This window comes from Mauremys mutica, chromosome 2 (genome assembly GCF_020497125.1).
Source record: "Mauremys mutica isolate MM-2020 ecotype Southern chromosome 2, ASM2049712v1, whole genome shotgun sequence".
Lineage (NCBI taxonomy): Eukaryota > Metazoa > Chordata > Testudines > Geoemydidae > Mauremys > Mauremys mutica.
Window position 1 is genome coordinate 35,254,181 of NC_059073.1, and position 19,289 is coordinate 35,273,469.

Sequence of the window (19,289 nt, forward strand, 5' to 3'; positions counted from 1 at the left end):
TTTTCACTTTCTGCTCCCAACTGTTATGTAATGTTGCTGAGTGCTGCCTAATATTTACCATGTGGCTACATGGAGGATTAAATGATCCCAGTGTATATCTTATATATCCCTTTTATAAAGTGTGTTGGGATCTTGGCCTTCATTTGCATAGTTTAATTGTGAACTCAGCAACTTGTCTGCTTTAAATCTTTTTTTATTTAAACTGGGCTGTAAAAATGTGTCCATTTTGTTCAAAAACTATTTCCATTGTGGTTATGGGAAATATGTCCTAACATAACTGTGAGGCATGTAAGTTTGTTTCCCCGCAGTAATGTAATAGCAAGGACTTTCTTGAGTTAGGTAAGGGTTAATATGTCTGTCATTCAATACTTTCTTCAAGGAAAAAAAAAAGTTTGTGGGTAGAGTTTGGCATGAGAAATTAGTTTAACTTCCTTCCACTACATGATGTACACAAGGTAATTTTTAGCTGTGGCAATGTTCTTAATCCTGAATTATGGGGCAGATTCTTCAAAAGCACAAATGTAAATTAAGTGCCTGACTTCCATTGATATTCACTGAGAGTTGGGCACCCGCAGTGGTGCTGGAACAATTTGTATAGTGGGGTTGCTGCAAGCCATGAAACAAAACTATAAATCCTGTATATGATGGAAACCACTTCAAGCCAGCGGGTGCTGCCGCACCCCCAACACCCCTAGTTCCAGCAGCCCAGGGCACCCAACTGCCCTTTGGTACCTTTGAAAAATCTTCCCCTTGAGATTAATGATGCAGCTGTATTTGAAGACCAATTCTGGTTCCTCTCAAGTGATTTCTGTGCAAAGATTATGTTAAAGAAAATCACCAACTGATTTATATTTATGTCCCAGCTTTGTCTTTGTTTGGTGATCCTGTGACATACATAGAGACATAGCTAGCAATTGTATTCTTTAGAGGTATTCAAAGTAAGGTAAGATAAATAAGAAAAAGTATAAAATTATTCTTATTTCATGTAGGATGTACTTTCTGAGTCTATCACCTCTTGGTTTTATTGCTCAGATAGTATTTTCTCAGTTAAAAATATCAAAAATGCGGGCTAGGTTAAAATCCCTTGTGGGAGTTTCAGGGGTTGATTTATATTAGTTAAAATGATTTCTGTCCTATTAATGTCTTTATAGGCACAAAAGCAATTTAATATTTTATTATTGGAACATTTGCCCATTTGTGCTAGAGGAGCAATAGAGCATATTTTTATAGAAAATGTTGACATGGTTTTAAAAGCATCAGTAATGCCAAACATAACACTGTAAATGCCACAGCCAAATATAACAGCTCCAAAATTATGGACATTGTGAATTTCAAACTAATTTTATTTGCTAGATGCAACTGATTTATGCATTTTGAACTTGGAAGGCTATTTTAAAAAGTTTTTCTGGTCACAGTGAGTCGTGTAATTCAAGGATGGTTTGTGTATAGGAATGGACACAGTTTCTGGTGGGGGGAAGACAACTAATCTCACTTTAAAGTGACATGAATTATTTCTTGAATATTTGAGGTATGAATGAACAAAATATTGAGGACATAAAGCTGAATGGTTCTGTGTAATCTTTGCTGTAGAAAAGTAAATATCCAAGAGAGGAATGATGTTTTGGTTTTCTCCCTAACCTCTGAATAGAAGAATCTCAGAAGGAAATAAGCTCCCAGGAAAGTCTACTATTTGTATTGGGGAATAAAATGAAACCCATCACCTAAGTGTATTGGTTCTACATTAGGCTGACTAAGATAAGCCCCTCTTGAATCTTTTAATTTAACCTGTGTCTAAACTGACCTTTGCCATTCCCTTTTTGGAATTTACAAGAGTGTGGTGACTCACCATTCTCTTCACCTTTGACTAGGTACTCAGATAATTACATAACTCCTCTTTCCATCTCATAAGTCAGGTTCCTTCTCACCAAAGTGCCAAATAGCAGCATCCCCAAAGTCGTCATCGTCAGAGTGTAGGGCTACTGCATCTGTATTTCCTCTCCATGGTTCACCAAAGACACACTGTAGGTTCCCAGTTCCTTAGCAGTCACCTCTCTTGGTCAGAAACCTGCATCTCTCTCCCTCCTGATGGGGTTTTCCCCTGGTGAACAGATCCTCGCCTACATTGTAATATCCCCAGCAAGCCAGACTGTCTGAACAGGTCACCATCTGCACTTCACTTTCTCTTTGAAGGCTATGAACAGCTGTAATTGCTAGCAGTTATAAAGAGCTGTGTGGTAACTTCTAAGCTAGTACATTTAATCTTAAGGTGAAAGCATTACCAAGAAAACATTTTATATATATAATAGTTCCTATGTACATGATAAAAGTTTACCAGAAGTCATCCATCAGTCTTATGGGCCTCAGTAGGCCAAAGGTCTTTCAGCCCCTACCAGGAAGCACTGGATTCCCACCTTGAACAGAAGGTCCTGTCCGTTTGCTAGATCAGGAAGAAGGCCCTGAATTAGTTTAAAGTCAGGCTGTTTATCCAAAAGTCCTTTCTTTGTCTATTGGTCTCTGGAGAATCCTATTTGAACTGGTATGTGCACACCTCTCTAGGTGATGGTACTTCTCTGGAGCAGTTATAATGTGAGCGAATTTGTCTAATCACCAACCTCTCTCCCTCCCTTCCCCCCCATTCTTAGTTCCTGGAGGACCTGTGGTCACTCTCCCTGTCACAGGGTCTAGTCACCCTATGTGGCTGCATCTGGAGATTAGCTCTGCCCTGTCTGACACTCCCTTCCTTCACTCACACAGCAGCTCCCCTTGCTCTCTAGGCGTAGCAGTACTTCCTCTTCATGGCCTGGCCCTCCAGCAAAGTCACTATACAGTTTTCCTTTTGTGGGATAACAAAGTCTCCCCTGACCAGCTGTCTGGGTGCCATTCCAGGCAATTTTCCATGTCAAGACTGTGCCATTTTCTCAGTGACTGGTAGGGGAAGCCAGACCCACTTTCTGCAGCCAAGATCTGCACTGTCTCAATCCCTTCTGCCATTTACCTGGGCTTCTTCCTATTTTGCCTTCTGTGGGTTTTCTTCTCCACCTCTTCCCCTTCTCCCCCTCCCCCCGGGTAAACCCTCCATCAGGATCAGAATCACAGGGCTTCTTCTCCCCTGCCCCGTGGGTTTCCTCCTCTCCTCATTAGGCCCAGGGAGTGACTGCAAATTTCAACCCTGCAGACACCTTCTGCTCTCACCTTCAGGCTTTATACAAGCCCTGCCTACTCCTATCCAGATGGGCTCCATCTTCAATTAGTGCTTGTCAGTCAAGTCTGCCTCTTCCCCACGATGCAGCCCACTTACCCTTTCTGAGACACTTCACCCCATTCAGGGGTGGTGTGTTGTGAACACTCCATCAGACCTCCCCATTGAATTATGTACAATCCCTAGCCCACAATGATACATACATTTAATATAGTAAGATCTCCCAAAGATATTGCAGGGAATTTCCATATCTGTCACAATCAGTCCCATCTGCCTTAAATAAAAATAATGTTTAGCACAGAGTAGACATTAATGAGCAATCACAAAATAAACAAGTGTTTAATAAACATATCTAGTTAATTTACTATATTAAGAAATGCCTCCCAGTATGAGCTTGTGTTACAAAATATCAAAACTTTACTTCAAATAGAACAGCTAAGTTTCTTGACTAATGCTCATATAGAATAGCCCATGGGATGCTATACTAAATTCTCCTGAAATCTATATAGCAACTACAACTCCTAGCAAGACATCAGCAGATACAGTGACCAGTGGAGGAAGCAGTCAACTTAAAATTAAATCAATGTTTTTTAAGTTTGTAAAAAGTAGTTTTAGGTACTTTTGTTATTGTTGCCTTTAATTCAAAAAATGGCTTTAATTTAAAAACTGAAAAGAGGCGAGTCTAGTATGTGGTCTAAAAAGTATTTGGGATTTTGAAAATAAAATTTAACTGCCAGGAATCTGAGGTTTAGATAAAATCTACTTTGCAGGCGCCTTATTTTTTTCCCCAACAAAAGCATGATAAGCATTTGGACATGCCCTTCTTATTTTGTAACTTATTGGCCTAACTCTGTATCATTTCAGTAGGGCTGCCATAGATCTGTCTCGAAGCTAAAAATCCTGGCAATGATTTAAATTAAGATTCCTGAATCTGTAGTCAATTTAGATTTAAGAAGACCATTGTATATTTGTAAAATACTAATTTATGTCTGAAAAGATACTTATTGTGGCTTGGCAAGTATTTAAAAGATGCCTATTAATAATGAATCCATGTTTTAACATAATAGAGCTCTATTACTAAGTGTTAAAGAATTCTCACAATGGCAAAATTCTCATTCTTCTAAAGCTGCTCCCAGTGAAGCAGTAGGTCCATTTTAATCCCCAGAAACTGATGTATCCACTGGGTTTGCAGATTCTTCAACAAGAGACTGCTGTACAGCCCATAGGGTGTTTAGATTTGTATCTTGAAGAAAGAGCTGCAGGTGCCTAAGCCATTTTTACTTAACAGTTTAAATAGACCCCCAGCTTTTAAAATTTTTAGCCTGAGGTTTAAGTTAAGCTGGGGAGCTTCAGCCTCTGACCTCCTTTCTGTTCACCAAACTTTCCGGTTCTCATTTACCGGTAGCTCCTTGCTCTTTGCAGTTTATTTTTTGTTCATTCCCCTCTCCCTCCAAAACCAGCCAAAGCTCACAGCCCTCTTCCCTTTCTTGTCCTCTCTCCCTTCCCAAAGCTACACTACTTAATCTTCCTCCATCCCCCTCATCAGCTTCTCCTTCATTCCCCAATTTCTTGTCGGTCTGGGCTAGTCTATATTAGAAGCGCAACATAGGCACAACTGCATCAATGCAACTGCGCTGCGGTAGCGTGTCTGGTGAAGACGCTCTGTGCTGATGGGAGAGGGTTTAGTGGTATGGGAGGGGGCTCAGAGTTGGGGCAGAGGGGTGGGGTATGAGGGGGAGTAAGGCCTCCTGCTGGGGGGTGTGATCTGGGGTTGGGCCAGGGATGAGGGTTTTGGGGTGAAGGAGGGGGATCTGAGCTGGGGCTGGGGGCTGTGGGGTGCCGGCTCTGGCAGGGAGTTTGTGTGTGGGAGGGAGTTCAGGGCTGGAGCAGGGGGCTGTGGTGCGGGAGGAGTGCAGGCTCTGGGTGGCGCTTAACTCAGGCAGCTCCCAGAAGCAGCTGGCATGTCCCACTGGCCACCCCCATAGCTCCCATTGGCTGTGGCTCCCGGCCCGTGGGAGCTGCGGTGCCACCACTTGGGGCAGATGCAGCGTGCGGTGCCCCTGTGGACACCTCTGTGCCTAGTAACTGGACACCCCAGCCACTTCCAGGAGCTGCGCAGAGCCAGGGCAGGCAGGAAACCTGCCTTAGCTCTGCTGCACCACTGAGCAGACTTTTAGCAGCCCGGTCAGTAGCACTGACTGGAGCCGCCAGGGTCCATTTTCGACCAGGTGTTCCAGTTGAAAACCAGACACCTGGGAACTTTAGCTACAGCTTAAGTACAGGCCACCACACTTGGGTCTGGAGAGTCTGCAAATAGTATCCCACAATCCTCTGAGCTGTACTTCCCAGCCCTTCAATTCCAAAACTTATCATTTGCTTCCCAGGAACAGGAAGCAATCTCCTAGTTGAAATGCAGCTGCTTGGCATTTAGCCCTTCATTTCCATGTGGCCTGCTCAATTGGAAAAATAATCAGCGCTTGGAATTAAGTTAGAGAAAATGATCACCAAAACACAGACTCCACGCACTGGGATCTGGAATTAACTTAAGATCTGAATTTGTACTTTGAATGTCTCCTATCTTGATTCAGTCTTAAAAAATGACAAACATTATCAGTCCCTTAATGCTTGTTGTCTTTTAAAAGCAGACTTAGCATTTTAGTATTAGAGACAGGAAGACAAAACAGATCGGAAAAATTTATTAACAGCACTTTGATTCATCTGTTTGTTTAGTATTCTTGAATGCCACTGTAATTTGAGCATGATTTGCTAGTACAGCCTTTGCTCACCACAATTTTTTAATGCCTCATTTATGTAATTGTCTATAAATATTAATTTTATCCTCCTTGGATTTACTTTCTGGCCTTTGAATAAACTGACACCGAAAATTTAGGTCAGTGTTAATGGGATTATGAAGGCTGAACTCTAATATTTTATAACCAGGATCTAAGGATATTTCTCACAGCAGCAGATCAATTTGTCCTAAAGCAGTCATATATGGAACAGAATGAAACTTGTCAGGAAACACTATCCCCTTTGAAAAAAATGATGAATTTTGATATGCAAAGCACTGTGGATAACATTTTCAAAAACACCGTAGTCCTATTTTTAGAAGTGACTTGGGCACTTAGGAGCATAAATCTCATTGAAAGCCAGGACTTAGGTTCCTAAATCACATAGCTGTTTTTGAAATTTTACCTTGTGACAGTACTACAAAGTTAGACAGTCTTAAGTTACAAGCTCTTCCCTGATTGTGATTTTATCTTCCCCTCTGCTGCTTCTTCCCTTTTGAAAAAGGAGAGAATTCTGACCTAATGAGATGAGTCAGAGTCTCTGCTCTTATAAATGGGTGAAACACCATTGAGGTCAATGAAACTATGCCTATTTATACCAACAGAGAATCTGGTCCTTTAACTCCTAGAAGCCTCTGAGGTGGGAAGGACCCAGGGCTTGGGCTGCAGACTGGGCCTGGATGCCTACACTGCAATTAAACAGCCCCCTGGCCAAGCTCTGTGAGCCTGAATCAGCTGGCATGGGATAACCATTTTTAATTGCAATGTAGACATACAGCTGGAATTCCAGGTCCTTGCAGTTCTATCATGATGAATTAAGAGATTGCACAATGTGATTTGACCTCACATTGGAGAAGTTAGAAGTGGTGATTTTTTTCCCTTTTAGGTGTGATTTTTAAATAAAAAAATTCTGCTCTGTAAATTAAAATATCAGCTTTTACGAAGGGAGAAGTTTTCTAACTTTGTTTTGCCTAAGCAATGGGGTACTCCATGCAGGGCTGGCTTTACCATTTTTGCCAACCCAAGCAAAAAAAAAAAAAGCCGCTCAGACCAAGAATGGACAGAATGCCACCTCTTAGCATGTGCTGTCCCAGGCATGTGCTTCCTCCGCTGGTGCCTGGAGCCAGCCCTCACTCCATGCATTTCTGGACAATTTCTGCCCAGCTCAGTTTCACAAGGCAGACAACAGTATCATTAAGCCCCTCTCCCCTAATAACTCCCAGTGATGGAAGTTATGATATTATAACCATTCCTGTGACTGGAAATGGGTTTGGTGGATAAACCTTTCTAGGCTTCTATTGTTGCTCTTCTGTAGCTCTCTTTGAAAATGTGGGTGACTAGTTGCACACTTAGCATGAATAATTATATAATTGTAGAGGTTTTTAAAAAACATAGTTTTCTTTATATGTCCAGGTCAGATAGGTGTAACTAGGTCTGAATGATCAGATGGCCTCCAAAGATTAAGTTTGGTGGAGCAGGGGAGACCAACTGGCCACTGCAGAACAAGGAGAGGGATGCACCAGGGGTTCCTGGATGGAGGGGAAATTGCTGGGCAGGATACATGGGGAGGTATGAGGCTGAGCAGGGCTAGAGGGAATGGCGGGCATGGAGGTGAGGTGGGACTATGTGGGGTATGGGGAGCTGAGTACAGGAGGAGGAAGAGTTAGGGAACCACTTGATCCTTTGGGGTGCCAGAGGGGAGTGCTACTGTACAAGCGAGGGAAGGTGTACTGCAGTGGAGCACTCCTCCTACAGAGTCTGAGGGGACCTCTTCTCAAACATCAGACAGGCTGCTCACCCAAGTTCCTGAGAAGCCAGACCTCTTTACCACACATCTTCTTTAGCTTATAGAACCAACGCCACCTCAAGTTTAGTGGGTCTGTCAGCTGGAGATGACAGCGAAGTGCTAGTGCACCTATGGGTATGTCTACACAGCAAAGAAAAACCTATGGCAGACCTATCTCACCCGACTTTGGCTCACAGGGCTCCGGCTGTGGGGCTATTACATTGCTGTGTAGACTTGTGGGCTTGGGTTCCCACCCCACAGGGTCCCAGGGCCCAGGATCCAGCTCGAGCCTGGAAGTCTACACAGCACTGAAACAGCCTCGCAGCCTGAGTCCTGCAAGCTGGAGTCAGCCGGCCTGGGCCAGCCATGGGTTTTTCTTTGCTGTGTAGACACGCCCGCTCAATTCTCCTCCAACTAGGCTATCCTGCCACTCTTCTCCCCTGCCACATTCCCTCTGCTCCTGCTCCTCACACCCCCCATGGACTTGCCACCTTTGTGCTCCTGCTCTTCCCAGCTCTAGTATCCCTTAGGCAGTTGTCTTTCTGTGTCTGGAAGCCTACAGCTGAGATCATTTTCCATTGACTTCTGTGGCAAAAATTATGAAAAATGTAAATAACTTGCTCCCCAGCTTTATTTAGAAAGGCTCCTATGCCAGAGATCTTAAAACTGAGTTCCTTAAGTTTGTGTGATCTTTTAGCCTGTGGGATCAGAGGAACTCTTAGACCAAAAATGCTAAATTTGGCAAAAGCTTTGCAATTAGATCCTGGTTCCTGCTCAGGCCCTTTGCTTAATTACTGGAATAGACTAAGATATCATCTGGTTATGCCACTACAAACTGGTCTAGGATATCTTGAAAAATGTTGTTGATCAGATGCTGGAAAGTGGCAGCAGCACTGGTGAGTCCAAAGGGCATTACCAAAGTCTCAAAGTGTCCATACTTTGTTCTAAAGGCTGTCTTCCACTCATCTCCCTCTCTGATTCAAACTAGATTATGTGCTCGTCTAAAGTCCAGTTAATACCTATCCAGGAGCAGTGAGATTAATGGTAAAGGGTACTGATTATATTTAGTTATTTGGTGCAGTACCCAGTGCTTAATTTTTAATGAAAGGGGTGCCAGGACTCAAGCAATTTTTTTTACATTCATAACTGATGCAGCAAGCCCAGAGGTGCTGGGGCTATGAACTGCCAACCCTAGAGGTGCCGGGGCTCAGGCCTGGTGCAAATTAAGCACTATCTGTAGTCTTTTTCTTCTTCACCAAAAGTACAGAAGAGGTACAGCAGCAGCTGAAACCTTTTGCTAGGTTTTCCTGGAGGTACTCTCTTAACATTGCTAACTCTGCTTCAGACCTTGGTTCTGGGCTAAAGATCGATGGGGCAATTGTTAACACAATGCAGGGGTACTGAGTGTGTGTTTCATTTTTTAAAGATATCATTATAGTCTTGGTATTTTACAGTAAGATTTGATTTATTGTGCAGGGATGGAGTTTCTAGGTCCAACAGGGTTGCTGTCATGTGTGGGGAACATCTGGGTTACAGGAATGGAACCCTCTGGCTTTATTTCTAGGGTTTCAAGTTCTTGAACGAGAAGGGAATTGTCCCTATGGAAGCTTGATGGAAAGGCAGTAACTCATTGAGACCACAGAATATGGGGAGTGTTAATAATAAGCTGCAGTGACCCTAAAAAGTCCAAGGTGAAATGTTAGGAGGAAATAATGTTAAACTGTAGGACTTTGAGGTGATCGCCAGTCACCACTTCCAGTGGTGCAGTCTCTGTGTAACCAGGCCTGATGCCAGTCGAGACCCATGTACTCTTTCTACCAGGTCCGGTTACCCTTGGGTTATATTGAGAGACTGATGGCCCAGCCCACAAAAAAAATCCATAAAATTGTCCTCTGTTCCTAAATCAATCAAGGCCCATTGTATTGGAAAGTCCTGCTCTGACTGCACAATCTGCAACTGCAGTGGAGATGGAGATATGGAAATGGATGAGAAATTCTTGAGTTAGCATAATCTTGGGGTTTCTCCTTCATGGTACCCAGACTTGACTGGGTGTGGTGTTAGCCTCTTCCCTGTCATCAGGTTAGTAGGGGAATTGAAAGGACACTTACATATTGCATGCCCTGCTCCTTCACAATAGAAGCAGAGGTTCTCCTGTCTCCCGAATCTCATTCACTTGGGGATAGGCAGGGCCATTATATGTCAGCTGGTATGGACTCTACCCAGGGAAGACTCGCTTGGCCCTGAGGACATTTGGCCCTGAGGATATTTGGCTAAATGCTGGAAGTGGATGGTCTCCTCCTTCATTCCAGTTGTTGGTCGTGCAGTCTGGTTTCTATTTGGATACATGGGCCCATGAAGGCCTATAAACTGGTGGGGTGTGTTTGTCAGTGGGACCATCTGTGCCAGCTTGTCTTTTAATTCTTTGCAAAGCCTGAGCCAAAACTGATGGAGGAGTGCCGCATAATTCCAGGTGATATCTATGGCCAAATGTCTGAATGGGGTGACGTAGGAAGAGGCTGACCCCAGGGTTTGCTGAAGCTTTCAGAAGGCAGTCTCTGCCATGTGGGCTTTATGAGGGTGATTGAAAATACTGGCAAATGTTTGTAAGAATGAGTCCCAGTTGGTCAATACCAAGTGATTCTGTTCTAAAAAAGCAAGAGGCCCATGCCGGGACCTCCCCAGTAAGCAGGCTCAGTACTAACTACACTTTAACTTGGTCTGTGAAGTACTCCTGGGGCTGGAGCATAAACAGGAGTCTGCACTGGGTAATGAACCCATTACTCCTGAGGGCATTCTGCACCAAAAAAAATATTAAAAATTCTGCACACAGTATTTTAAAATTCTGCAAATTTTATTTGTCAAATAAATGTGGAGGCATGGCATTGGGGAGCACAGGCTACTGGCTGCACAGGGGTGGGAGATCACTATACAGCTCCCCCCTACCTCCCAGACATGGACTCAATGGTGAGGCTGCACCTAATCCTGACACAACACAAGGACCGGGCCTGCCCCAGAAACACCCCAGGACCCTGCCCCTCCATGCTAGGTGCAGCTGGTGAGGACAGGCAGGCTCAGCAAGGCAGGATCCAAGTGTGGAGGGGCTTAGTGTGGGAGGAACTAGGTATGAGTGGAGAGGGTTCTGTGTGGGCCAATCTGGGTGAAGGTGGTTAGGGCTCAGTGGAGGGGTCTGGGTGTGGGGAGCTTAGTGGGGGGGCAGATGCTGGGGGAGTGGGGCTCAGTGGGGTAGGGATCCAGGTGAAGCTGATTGGGGCTTGGTAGGGTGGGGATCTGGGTGCGGGTGGCTTGTTGGGGTGGTCCAGGTGCAGGGGGAGTGGGGCTTGTTGGGGGGGGGTCTGGATGCAGGGATGGGGGTGAGGCTCGGTGGGAGGGTCTGGGTATGAGGGGGTCTGGATGCATTGGAGTTGGGTGGATGGGGGAGCAGCTCCCTGAACAGTGATCCCTCCCCCTTCAGCTGAGGAGTGATGGGCGCAGGAAGCGTGGGATGGGGGGCAGTTTGCAGAGCTTCCAACAGCCAGGGGAAAAATCTGGGGGTGGGTCTGACACAGCCCCGGATGTCATGCAGTGGAAGAGGAAGTCCCATCCTCCCCAGCCCAGGCAGGATTAGCAGCTGAGCCTGTTGTAGGGTATGAGGCACCAGCCGTGTCTTTCCCAGTCCTGCCCTCTGCCCCACAGTGATTTATCTTTCTGTCGGCTGCCCTGGACACCCAAAACATACTGCTGGGGAGGGTCCTATGATCACTCTTGTGGCTTTCCTTTGCTTCTCATCAGAAAGTCATTTTTCTGCAGGGAAGCAAAGAAATCTGCAGGGGACATTAATTCTGCACATGCACAGTAGCATAGAATTCCCCTAGGAGTAACCCATGAAAATTACTGAGGGTGCCATCATATCTGTCTGGCAAAGGAACTCTGGGGCCTATCTCCTGAGCTGGTGTCATAAGAGATGAGTGGTTACCCACAGCTGCTCTGAGTGCTGTGGCTTGCTCCTGAAAGGAATGATTTCCCATCTGCAAATGTCACACTGGATTCCTCAGTTTCTAGTTCTCTGCCTGGAGGGCAGTGTTCTGCATCTGAGGACTCGCAGGGCCCTGGGATGATGGCAGGATAGGAGCCCCACTGGTGTCCATCATTGGTCTGGGGGTTCAATAATGAGTCCCAGAGAAGACCAAGGTTGGTCTGAGTAAGCTGTCAGGGCCCATAATGTGGGCTGTCTGACAAAGTGGTTGAATCCAGGAGAAGAGTCCCACCAAGGGTCAAAGCCAGAGTCAGTCAGAAGCCATGCTAAGGGTCTAAGACAGAAACAGCAAGTACGGTCAGGGCTAGGAAGCAGGACAAGGCATGGTGACAAGAACTGGGATGAGGTGTGGTAGTAGGAGCAAGACGAGACAGCAAGAACAAGGAGCAGGAACCAGATGAGGAAGATGGGAACTGGTCTCAGAGATCTGAGCAGCAACAGGCCTACCAACTAGTTACTCAGACAAGGGATGAGACAGGAACAGGAAGCTTTATACCCACTGGTGCCCAATCAGTAGTCTGCTGTTAGTCATTTGAGCCTACTGAGTCAGTGAGTGTAGCTTCTGGTGGTTGGGTATTAACAGCAATTCCCTTATCATGAGCCAATGCAGTGGATAAGGCTCATGCTTGGTGGGCCTGGGTTCAAGACCTCTAGTAACCGACTTGTGTAGAGGATGTGCTGTGGCTGCATCAAGGATGAGGAGTGGTCACTGTGCACTACTCTCTGGTGATCCTTGGCTGCTGATGGCCCTTTTGGGGCTATTATAAATTATGGTGAGGATTTTCCCCCAGGAATCCTAAGGCTCATGGGAGTGTACTGTGCTGAGTGGCAGTGTGACACAGCTGAGTATCTGGGTCTTAGAACTCTTAAAATAGTGCAGAAATGTTTTTTTCATTATCTTTGCCGCCTCCCCCCACTCAAATTGAATCTGGACTAGGTTACATGGTAAGAGTCTGGTAATCAGAATCAGTCATCTTCATCAGAAAAAAAAAGAATGAACTGCTTTAAGTGGAAATCTCAATTCAACCTTAACTATGGAGCTGCTACCGGTGCCTCCATAATATAATTATAACATTGGGGACTTTGCGGTAATACAATAAAATGAAAACTCAAACCAACCAAACAAAAAAACCAATGACTCTGAACTGCCAAAAAAGGCAAAAGAAAGGATGGAAATAAGATAGGAGTTTTGAATTATGATCCAGAAACCAAAATGGAATAGAATTATTAATTTATTTTTTAAACATGCTCTTTGCATATGTTCTGTTAAACCAAACCAGGCAAGGTTTTAAGGGAGTTTCCATAAAGTCAGGTGAAGTGAAAATTCATCTAGCAAGAATATAACACTTTTATCAAAGGGTGCTTTTAGCAAGTGATTTTTCATTTAAAACAACAGTACACAGATGAGTCATAACTTTAAGGCCAGAAGGAACCACCAGATCATCTAGAAACGAAATTAACTTCAAAAACATGTTATTCCCTCCCCGTTTTGGAAGTAATAATTAATGCATTATTTCAAGTGTACATTTGCGTCACTTGGATGTGAGGGAGGGTCACATGATGCTAATTTCTTTTCATGTTCTGTTTTGCACCTCATCATTGGACTAAATTATTTGGAAAAACCTTGATGTCCTTTCAAACTGTCTTGTGTGGGTGGGCAAGAAGCAAATGTTTTTATGAATATTTAAACATACTGGACATTTGATTCAAGCATTGCAATTAATGAAATATTTGCAATGCATGTTGAATATAACAAACGTGCATTGCAATTAACTGTTGCAGGACTATCATCAAAGCAAGTCACCTCATGGCCTCATCTTGAAAGTGCTTGCTAACCTGGGAGAGGCTTTGCAGGGTCAGGCTCTTAATTTGCAATCCACATGCATTGTAGATTAAGTATTAAGGGTCTGGTCCTTAATCCAGACAAAATTCCTGCCATTATTAGTTATAATAATAAATATTTCTGTTATCTTCCAACCAAGGATCTCAGTTTCTTTTGCAGACATGAAGCAATTTAGGTTGCCTTTAATAGGGAGTTTTGCCTGAGTGAGGACTGTGGAAATCTATTTCCTGCAGGGAGTAGCTAACTCAGGATCAGGGTTGATGGGTGGAAGCTGATACATGTTCTCACTGGCCATCACTTCCTAGCCTTCTCCCCATACACAGATGCTAGGCCCCTAGGAGATCCATTCAGGCATAAAAGTAGAGGAAATGATACAGCAGGCAGCTAACTTGCCCCTTTTTGGCAACTAAATTTTAAGGATCTGAATGTCATTTTGAGGCTCCCCTGGAACTAGTACTAACAGCAGACTACGCACATAGAAAGACTGAATGGTCAGGAGTTAGGGGGTTAGCCTGGGATCTGGAAGACCTATGTTCAATTTCCCGTTCTGCCACAGACTCCCTGTGTGACCTTGGGAAAATCACTTAGTCTCTCAGGGTTCCAGCTGTACAATGGGGAGATGCACTTCCTTACTTCACAAGGATGTTGTGAAGTACATTAAAAGATTTTGATCTTTTGACCACAGAACTCTTTGCTGCTTTTACAGATCCAAACTAACATGGCTACCCCTCTGATACATTACTTTCACAGTTATACATGCTCACCTCAGTCTCAGTTAGAGTCTTTGATCACCAAATCTATACATTAAAAGATTTTGAGCATCTCAGATACTAAGGTAATGGGAGCCATGAGGCTATGTCTACACTGAGTTATGGATGTGATTCCTCTGCCCGTGTACGCATACTCATGCTAGCTCTCATTTAGCTAGTTTGAGGATAAATAGCAGTGCAGCCAGGGTAGTATGGGAAGTGGCAGTGGATGCATGTCTGAGCTGTGCCAAGTATATACCCATGGGTTTCAGGCAAGTTTTACTTGGCATGGCTCAGACGTACCGCCGCTACCACCACCAGTGCTACCGTAGCTACACTGCTATTTATACACACACTAGCTTTATGAGAGCTAGCATGAGTTTGTGTACACAAGCAGGGGAATCACACCCCTAGCTTATAGTGTAGACATAGCCTAAGATAAATAGATCTGTAAAAGAGAGGTAGAGCCTGAAGCGCTGTTGCTTCCACATGGCAGCTATATTATTACATATAGTATGTTGAAGACCTCAATAAGCTAATTTTGAGCTCTGCATATGTAACCTTTGGGGGCAGGGGCAGCTCTAGGATTTCCGCCGCCCCAAGCACGGCCGCACGCCGTGGGGGGCGCTCTAGCGGTCGCTGGTCCCGCGGCTCCGGTGGACCTCCCGCAGACGTGCCTCTGGAGGGTCCGCTGGCCCCGCGGCTCTGGTGGACCTCCCGCAGGCATGCCTGCGGATGCTCCACCGGAGCCGCGGGACCAGCGGCCCCTCCGCAGGCACGTCTGCGGGAGGTCTACCGGAGCCGCGGTCCCAGCGGACCTTCCGCAGGCATGCCTCCGGGAGGTCCGCCGGAGCCGCCCTCCCGCTGGGACGCCGCCCCAAGCGCGCACTTGGCGCGCTGGGGTCTGGAGCCGGCCCTGTTTGGGGGGGCTGGAGTTCACTTCATTTCCTGTCTCCAGTGGCTTAAAAACATCCAACTCCCATAGAAAGTAGCTGGAGACCCAGAGATCAGTCTCCAAGGATTTTCAGCAAGGATTGTACAGGGTCAGCCTGCCCACATTCAAGTCCCAAAAGGAACTAAAGAAATAATTTAATTAAATAACATTATAATATCTTATGATAAACAAATACAAATCTAATGTTTACAGCATGACATGGCTATTTTATAATCCACAGACATTACTTTCACAGCAAAGAATCCTGTGGCACTTTATAGACTAAGAGAAGTTTTGGATGCATGCATCCGACGAAGTGGGTATTCACCCATGAAAGCTCATGCTCCAAAACTTCTGTTAGTCTATAAGGTGCCACAGAACTCTTTGCTGCTTTTACAGATCCAAACTAACATGGCTACCCCTCTGATACATTACTTTCACAGTTATACATGCTCACCTCAGTCTCAGTTAGAGTCTTTGATCACCAAATCTATACAGTCTGCTGAGTCTAAAACAACATCTTCCCTCCACTTGCTTATAGGAATTTTCAGCTGGAATCCATGCAGACTCTTCCTCTGCTGAAATCACTGCTAGCCAGTCAGCTAACTCATTAACCAATCACTCGGTTAAGTGTATAGATTTAAAGAAAACCCTGTTTCAAGAAAATACAAAACTTTCCCCATTATTACATTTAAAGAAAAGTTGGTGAATCAGACTACTTGAGACAATTTAACTAGAACAGTTTGGCTAAAATCAAAACAATATTCAAAGCATACAATTAAAATACAAGTTATTTTCCCCTTCCAGTTCCCCCTTGCTATAATTAGCATTGTCCATGCTTCCCTGTTAGAGGGTTAACAATATCACTAACCTGCTGCAAAATGCTTCAGAGTCTGACCCCAGCAACAGGCACCAAAACTACCACACCCAATTCCAGAAGCTTCTGGATGTGGAGTGCTAAATCTGTCTAGCAACAATGGCCCAGACACAACTCACTCCTACCTCCCCCAAATGGGTCTCTTAAAGAGATATTTCCCTATTAGGCACATGGGTTACACATAATCACAAAGGGGTCCCAAAGATCAAATTACTTTTCCTGTGAAAACTGCCTACATTATAGTTCAATGTCACAATAGAGACTCGCTGTAAAATGCCTTGTGTTTCCCTAACTGCTGCAGAAGATAAAATGTCCCATCAATTTAAGTGGCCCTACTGTAACTTTTGGCCCTCTAAGGTTTAAGAATAAATACTAAAGTCCTTGTATTTAAAGAATTTATAAACTTGCAAAGTTCTTAGAGGAATTTAGAAATAGCTATTTCAAAAGTACCACACTGGATCAACTTGCTCCTTTGGAAAGAGTGAAAAAGAAATGCATGACATAAGTAACGGCAAAAATTAATACAATGTTGCATAAAATGAATTCCAAATGCTTTCTGATGTAACTTCAGATGCTAAGGATGGATATATTGATGCAGCTTATATATTTTTAAAAGGAATAAAATATTTCAAATATTCATAATTTATAATGTGTGTGACTCTTATTTTATCAATGGATTTTTCTGTTATATTTTGAACATTTTGCCCTGGCGTGTGTGTGTGTTGAGACTTTGCTAACCAAAACCTTGCAGAAACAGCAATACTATTATATTTAATTATTCCATAACATAGCCTTTTAAGTATCCCTAGTTTTCAGACCTCTGTGTGTGTTTGTGTAGATCTAAATTTCTCTCTCTCTAAATCGCCTATCCCCCTTTTCATGCGTGATGGCTCATTTATAAACCAGGAAGTTATATTCCTGTTTTATATACTAACTCAATGTCTGACGTGTCTATCTTAAAGGTTTTCATGGTGACTGATTTCTGAATGTTTACCATTCTTTTTTCAAGTAATAAACACCCATAATCATCTTTTTAGTAATAGCTCTACTATCTGTATCAGAAAGCTAATATTTTAGAGGTCCAGTGAAAGTTTAGGAAGCATAAGAAGTGAAAGATTGGTCCCCAGATGTGTTGCTTTAGGAAGCAGAAGCCTCTTCCCTGCCAGCATCCTGCTCTGTGCATAGGACCGGATCAGAGTCCTTGGGATGAGGGAGAGTCTATACTTTGTCTTAGCTTATATCTCCTCAGCAAAATTAGATTTAGTTACCTTTTTCCTATTTAAAACAGAGTGGGTGACTCGTATATAAACTGGGTCATATGATGACTTGTAAACAGAAGGTTGAGAAACAATTTCTTGAGACCTTAACAGATTGATCCTTGAACATTGCTTCTGGAACACACAAGAGCAGCAGCAATGTAGACAGGGGTGGCTCTAGGAATTGCACCGCCCCAAGCAGGGTGGCACGCCGCGGGGGGCGCTCTGGCGGTCGCCGGTCCTGCCGCTCCAGTGGACCTCCCGCAGGCGTGCCTATGGATGCTCCACCGAAGCCGTGGGACCAGCGGACCCTCTGCAGGCACGCCTGCGAGAGGTCCACCGGAGCCACCTGCCGCCCTCCCAAGGCACGCCGCCCCAAGCGCGCGCTTGGCGCACTGGGGTCTGGAGCCAGCCCTGAATGTAGACCTAAGTAACACAAAGGCATCAGCTTGATATGTAACTATAGCTGGGTAGTCAATAAAAACAACCAGTACAGAATAGTTTCAGCATCCTCAGCACAGATACCACTGTGACTCTATATTTTAGAAATGGGGAGAAAAATCTAGTCAGCAACTGAGGACGGAAATCAAAATCCTGAGATGCCGCATGGAAGCTACTTACACATGCTGTAGAAGAGATATATGGCACGTATATTTCTAACAAAAAGAGAAGCAGAAAGTCAAGATACTGGGTGCTAAATGCTATTTGCAAATAAAATCTGGAAGAACTGTGTATCTGTACCATAGCATATGGATTCATATGTGAGTTTAGAAATCAAACATACCATAAGAAAGCATTCTCAGGTGGCTGCAAATATTCTGTTCATGGTCAACTAATGGAAATTATTTAGACCCTATATGCAATGATAGGCAATAATGATATATGTTAGCACATTATCTGTTCCTCTTTCTCTAAATATCTCCCTCTCCCCCTTTTCTCCCACAAATGTGTTTAAATACAAGTGTGTTTGTGTGTATGGGGAGGGGAACCACAACAAAATATAGTTCTATTAAACCCAATGTTATCCCACACAGGAGGATAATCAACTCAAAAGTTGCACTTTTAAAATTTTTTATTGTACCTACTGTTTAACATCTAAGGCAAGAGAAAAAATAGACATTTTGACTTCTTTTTGCATTTGGCAGCACTTTGTGCATAATCAGCTTCACAATTTCCACTGTTGAGTCAGTTTCTGTTGTTTGGGCGTATCTTTAATACAGCAATAGGGAAGAGAAAAATATCTATTTTTTAAAAATAGGAAAATGTAGTTCTAGAATCACAGAAAATAGGGTTCTGGAGCAAATGTGGTAGCCAAAGGTAATTTTTTTTTAAATACTGGGTGGATTTCAGGTTGACGGCATCCCTTTTTTTAACTCTTCTATTTTTGCTATTTAATTGCTTTCATGTTTGGCCTTATTCTAACTGAAAACTTTTAAAATATGTCTCAGGATGCAGAATAGAAAACTGCGACTCTTGCTTTAGCAGAGACTTTTGCACCAAATGCAAAGCTGGCTTTTACTTACACAGAGGCCGTTGTTTTGGAGAATGCCCGGATGGATTTGCATCCTTAGAGGAAACTATGGAATGTGTGGGTAAGTGTCTTTGCACAACTCTATCATAGCAATTATTTTAATATCTGTATCTTTATGAAATGCCTGCTCAATTTATTCTGCACTTCTGATTCTAAAATGTCTTATAAATTGGGATTTAAATTTATAATAGGCTTGTGTTGACATTTTGAATTTTCTAGATATTAAAGTGGACAAGTTCAAGTAATTACATCGCACAATATTTTTTCTTGCTAACATTGGTGTATATATACT

At 43.7% G+C, this 19,289-nt stretch overlaps 1 protein-coding gene across 4 annotated transcripts in view; it reads left to right on the forward strand.

Annotated features, from left to right (window-relative positions):
• The window catches only part of RSPO2 (R-spondin 2), a 163,823-nt gene that overhangs the window by 65,576 nt on the left and 78,958 nt on the right, over positions 1–19,289 (forward strand). For all 4 annotated transcript variants that reach the window (XM_045003243.1, XM_045003244.1, XM_045003245.1 and 1 more), the window contains one exon: positions 18,915–19,058. In XM_045003243.1, the coding sequence (XP_044859178.1) occupies positions 18,915–19,058 (144 nt within the window). The remainder of the gene's footprint in view (positions 1–18,914; positions 19,059–19,289) is intronic.